Genomic DNA, 6085 nt, shown 5'->3' with positions numbered 1-6085 from the left:
TGCCTATGCTTCTCGACAATTGAAACCACATGAGAAGAATTACCCTACACATGACCTAGAACTTGCTGCGGTAATCTTTGTCTTGAAAATTTGGAGATGTTATTTATATGGCGTAAAATTTGAGTTATACTCAGATCATAAGAGCTTGAAGTATCTTTTTACTCAAAGGGACTTGAACTTGAGGCAAAGAAGATGGGTTGAGTATATGGAAGACTATGATTTCACTTTGCAGTATCACCCCGGGAAAGCTAATGTAGTAGCTGATGCACTAAGTAGAAAGCCTCATAGTACTTTGGCATGTTTGGCTCTTGAGGACTGGAAAAGGACAATCACAATGGGTGATTATAACTTGCAATACTATGAAGGGGAAGAAGTAGCTTGTATCTCTAACTTAGTGGCTACACCAGTACTACTACAACAAGTTAAGCAACGTCAGTGGCAAGATGAGAAATTAAGACTTATTTGGAACCGAATCCAGGATGGTGAGCAACTAGATGGGTGGACAGTTAATGGTGAAGGGTACCTATACCATATGGGAAGACTAGTTGTTGCAGATATCCCTGAACTTAGGGAGACCATTTTGATTGAGGCCCATAGATCCAAATTCGCTGTACATCCTGGAAGTACAAAGATGTACCAAGATTTAAAGAGACAATATTGGTGGGAAGGAATGAAAAGAGATGTGGCCAGCTTTGTAGCTAAGTTGTATAGTATGTCGGCAAGTAAAGGCCGAGCATCGAGACCCTCGTGTTTACTTCAGCCTTTGCCTATACCGAATGGAAGTGGGACAAGATTACCATGGACTTTGTTACGGGTTGCCATTGACACCTTTGAAGCATGACGCCGTTTGGGTTATTGTTGATCGTTTGACTAAGTCTGCTCATTTTATTCCAATCAGAAGGATTACAAGCTTACCGAAGCTAGCTCGACTTTATGTAGACAATATAGTTCGACTACATGGAGTGCCTTCAAGCATTGTTTCTGATAGAGATCCTCGATTTACATCAAGGTTTTGGAAGGCCTTGCAGCAAGCCTTAGGGACTGAACTTCACTTGAGTACTGCCCATCATCCACAGACAGATGGACAGTCTGAGAGGACCATACAGACTTTGGAAGACATGCTTCGCTCTTGTGTTTTGGATTTTGGAGGTAGTTGGGGAGAACACTTGTCACTGGTGGAATTCACATACAACAACAGCTACCAAGCTAGTATAGGCATGGCTCCTTATGAGGCCTTATATGGGAGACCATGCAGATCGCCATTGTGTTGGGCAGAACCAGATGAGCATGTCACCATTGGACCCCAGATTATCACTAGTACCACTGAAAAGATTAAGGGAATCCAAGAAAGACTTAAGGTTGTTCAGAGTCGTCAAAAAAGCTATGCCGATCTCCATCGACGGGAAGTTGAGTTTAATGTTGGTGATTATGTCTTCTTGAAAGTTACTCCTATGCGTGGCGTAACGAGATTTGGAGTGAAGGGTAAGCTAGCCCCGAGGTATATTGGACCTTTTGAGGTTATCGAGAGGATTGGGGAGGTCGCTTATCGATTAAACTTACCAGGACGGTTGGGACATGTTCATAATGTGTTCCATGTGTCTATGTTGAGGAAGTATACTCCAGATCCGTCACATGTTATTGAGTATGAGGCAATCCCTCTTCAGGAAGATGTGACTTATGAAGAGCAACCTGTCAAAATCTTGGCGAGAGAGCTAAAAGTGTTAAGGAACAGAGAGATTCCAGTAGTCAAGGTCTTATGGAGGAACCACAGGGAAGACGAAGCTACTTGGGAGATAGAGTCCGAGATGTATATGAAGTATCCTCATTTGTTTAATTTTCAACTTGAGGTTGTACTTTAAAAAAATTTCGGGACGAAATTTCTTTAAGGGGGGGAGAATGAAAAGACTCGGTTTGACCGAGTCAAATATATTTATATATATATAAAATAATAATAAAATAATATATATATGTATATATAAAAAAAAAAAAATTAATTATATACAGACTTCGTTTTCTCTCTCTCTCTGTTTATATATTTATCTATCTTTCTCTCTTTCTTTCTCTTTAAAATACCAAAAAAAATAAAACCCATAAACCTCCATAACCACCACACTCCGGCGACCCACCTCCGGCCACCGCCTGACCTAACGCGCCGGACAAATCGAAAGCCCAAGTGCCGGCGACCTCACCCCCCAAGCGGCGCCGCTCCTCTCGCCGCCGTTGACTCGGGATCGCAAGTCAAAGTTTGGGATTTCAAACTTTGAACGGGTTTTCCGGTCACCTCCGGCGTCCGTTTGACGAGAGGTTTTCACCACTACACTCAGCTCGTCGAGGAGAACAACCTACACTAAACCATTTTTCCCGGTTCGCAACTTTTTTCGGTGACATTTTTGTAGCTCCGCCCCTTTCCGGCGACTTTCCGGTGACCTCGTGTACCGTTTTGACAAACGGTTGGCATGAGTGTGATCTACTCGTCGAGGTGGTCGTTTTGATATGTACTACTCCTATTTTCGGCGACATTTCCGGTACACCAATTTTTACCGCCACCGATTGTTAATGTGCACCGCTTAGGTGAGGTTTCGGAATCCCAAATTTTAAATATAGTCATATTATATGTCGTTGGACTCGGTTTTGAATGTAGAATGCGATGATGATAATTATTTAATCATTTGATGGTATAGGTGAGAGTAATATGTAAGTTTGGACTAAACAATTGGAGCTCGGGACTTGAGAGCTTAAGATCGTCTTTTGGAAAAAAAAAAAGTTTAACGACTCGGGAGAGGTAGGGACTCAACTTGATTTTTGGACTTGATTTTTATATGCGTTGTATACATTAGACATATTCCAATTTTTATGATTTACAAAATTGTTTGAAAAATTGAAAACTTAATCTGCATATTTTCTGGACTGTTCTGGGGCACCGAGTGCCAAATATATTTTTGTGTGCAAATATTTATGCAGGTTATGATTTTTGGGTTTATTCAAAATACAGCTGTTATGCTGCCGAATTTTCTAGAAAATAAAAAGGAATATGTTCTTTTGTTATGCTTATTATTTGCCTGCTTTGGTTATATTGATGAGAGCCATTGTAACGCCCTTACTTACGTAAAATAAGATGCCATAAATAAACTGGCGTTAAGATACTAATGTTGCCTTTATTTTTTTTTTTAAAAAAAACACTTTTCAAAACATGGGTACCCAGTTGAAAATAAAGTATTACCACTTAGGGAAAAGTAATAGAAAATTTAAACGACAACAACCTCGATAAGTTTAATAAATTAAAAAAAAACTTTCAGCGGAAGATGGCCAAGACCACACGCAGTTACATGATCACACGAGATACACCCCATGCTGCCCAGACTCAACTTGTCACCGAAAGCTTACAGGCTTACTTATCTGCACATAGGGGGTAAATAAGGGGTGAGCTGCAAAGCCCAGTAAGGAAAACAAAATACTATGTACCAGCATTCACACATCATAGCACAAACATATACATCAAACATACAACAACCTAATCACAAGTATAAATAGAGGCAGCCACACAAATACTGAAATACCACACACTCACACTCACAATCACACTCCAGCTTCCATACAAATCTGGAGTGTCTTACGTTCTTAACCAGAACGCAGTACCAATAACCAGTGCACCCTTACGTACACTGCCTCACTTACCACATCACCATACATGTGTGGTTTCCAACCACTTTCAAGTACCTGGAACATGATTAAATAGCCATATACAATCCATCGACAAAACACTAATATTTCACCGAAACTATCACATTCCACAGTTTCAATACAATTTATTCAAGCAGTCATACTAGGTACTCAAACCATATAAAAAGCAAGTATAAAGTATAATTATTTTTCCTTACCTCAACTCCGCTGTAATTAACTCCTACGATACCTTCTAGGCCCTATAACAATTAGTGAAACCCTTAGTCCACCGATAAACTCAATATATTTATTATTCTTACTGTACAGCAAGTTTAGCCTAGAATTTGACTTATAAAACGTTTGAATTAGAAGTTCTACTGTTCACAAAGTTTTTAGTTAATTGAAAGACCTTTCTAACGGTATAAAGATCACCAAAATCGGAGCTATAACCTAGGAGTTATGCATGTTTTCTCAAAACAGTTTCTTTAAAATCCTGGATCATGCCGATTTCTGAATACAGCCTAAAAATAAAAGTTTTAAAAATAGTTACACCCCGATTTAGACAACACTTTCTTCATAAAAAATGTAGCTATTTTTCTAAGCTTTAAAACGAGATAAAGATCTTTTAAAATGGATCAAAATTGAGAGAGATATTAAATTTTTACTGAAGACACTTTTTCTGAAACGAAACTTAAAACGAAATACCATAACCGAGTAAAGATCCTAACTTTTGACTGGTAAGAACTCCGAACTAGGGAAAGGTTTCTTCAAATAAAATATGGATTATTGAATTATCTTTCTAACAGTACAAGAATCGCTTGAAAATAATAGATATCGAGAGAGATATGACACTTTTACTAAGGCAATATTGAAAAGAAATTTAAAAAAAAACTGTAATTCGAAAGTCAGTATAAAATATGAATTTTTGACATCGAAATACTCAGAATTAGGAAAGAGTTTCTTCATAGAAAATATAGATCATTAAATTATCTTTAAAACGGTACCTAGATCACTGAAAACGGACCTATGGGGAGAGAGATATGATAGTTTTATGAAAGCCTATTTCTCTGAAAACGAAAATAAAAACAAGTACGAATTTTACCTGAAGATTTCGAAGACACGGAACGATGATCGGTTGATTGCTAACCCCGAAGCTCTTAAGATTAAAACAATTGATTTGGTTCAATAGAGAGAATAAAAAAAAGAAATTGAGAGATGGTGAGAATAAGGGAATACGATACTATCTGGCTGCTAGGGTTATAGAGTATATACATATATAACATATCGTATAATAGGTTTAAATTTAAAAATAAATATCTAACTAATCAGATAAAATTATGCCGATTTAAATTTAAATTTTAAATTTTAAACTAACTAACTAATCTAATGCTTCACTATTTATTTATCTCACTATTTAATATATATATATCATTTTTTTCTAATCACACACGCACAACAACAACAACAACAACAATAATAATAATAATAATAATAATAATAATAATAATAATAATAATAATAATAATAAAAATAATAATAATAATAATAATAATAATTTAATTGTATCACACTTAATATACCAAATACCAATATATGTATATAAACTGGATATTACATTCTACCCTCCTTAAAGGAAATTTCGTCCTCGAAATTAGACTTACCAAAAAGTTCGGGGTACTGTTCTTTCATGTCTCCCTCCATTTCCCACGTTGCCTCCCTTTCTGAACGGTTGCTCCACAGAACTTTTACTAGAGGAATACTTTTGGACCTTAACTCCTTCGTTCCTCTCTCTATAATGCGAACTGGTCGCACTTCATAACTCAAGTCCTGCTTTAGCTCCATTCTTTCATAGTTCAGCACGTGTGATGGATCCGACACGTATTTTCGTAGCATAGAAATATGGAACACATTATGCGTCTCAGCTAATACTGGTGGCAATGCCAGTCGATAAGCTACCTGTCCCACTCTGTCCAATATCTCAAAAGGACCTATAAATCTTGGACTTAGCTTTCCTCGCTTTCCAAAACGCATAACCCCTTTCATAGGTGACACTCAAAGGAACACTTTATCACCCACTGCAAATTCCACATTCCGTCTCTTTGCGTCGGCATAACTTTTCTAGCGGCTTTGTGCAGTTACCATTCTATTTCGAATCTTTTCTACCGCTTCAGTGGCCTCTCTTACTAGGTCTGGGCCTAAGTATCGCTTTTCGCCAACCTCATCCCAAAGGTAAAGGGTGATCGACACTTCCTCCCATACAACATTTCATAGGGTGCCATCCCTATTGTAGATTGATAGCTATTGTTGTACGAGAACTCCATTAGTGGCAAATAGTTGCTCCAGTTACTTGGGAAATCCAACGCACAAGCTCGTAGCATGTCTTCTAGTATTTGAATAGTTCGTTCCGATTGTCCATCAGTTTGAG

General features: G+C 37.6%; 1 protein-coding gene across 1 annotated transcript; it reads right to left on the bottom strand.

Moving 5' to 3' along the window:
- Window positions 1-3157: 3157 nt before the first annotated feature.
- Window positions 3158-5731, bottom strand: LOC133037376 (uncharacterized). The gene is made up of 2 exons (XM_061114472.1): window positions 5322-5731; window positions 3158-3396 (listed from the first exon to the last, which is right to left on the bottom strand). Exons 1-2 carry the CDS (start codon window positions 5701-5703, stop codon window positions 3389-3391), a joined length of 390 nt encoding a protein of 129 aa, XP_060970455.1. The 5' UTR covers window positions 5704-5731; the 3' UTR covers window positions 3158-3388.
- Between the last annotated feature and the right edge of the window lie 354 nt (window positions 5732-6085).

This window comes from Cannabis sativa, chromosome 4, assembly GCF_029168945.1.
Source record: "Cannabis sativa cultivar Pink pepper isolate KNU-18-1 chromosome 4, ASM2916894v1, whole genome shotgun sequence".
Classification (NCBI taxonomy): domain Eukaryota; kingdom Viridiplantae; phylum Streptophyta; class Magnoliopsida; order Rosales; family Cannabaceae; genus Cannabis; species Cannabis sativa.
The sequence above is the reverse complement of the archived record's forward strand: the minus strand, read 5'-3'. Positions and strand labels throughout refer to the sequence as shown.

What these genes read in the sequence shown, in the direction of transcription:
- LOC133037376 (XM_061114472.1), bottom strand. Translation starts at nt 5,703, where the DNA reads ATGAAAGGGGTTATGCGTTTTGGAAAGCGAGGAAAGCTAAGTCCAAGA.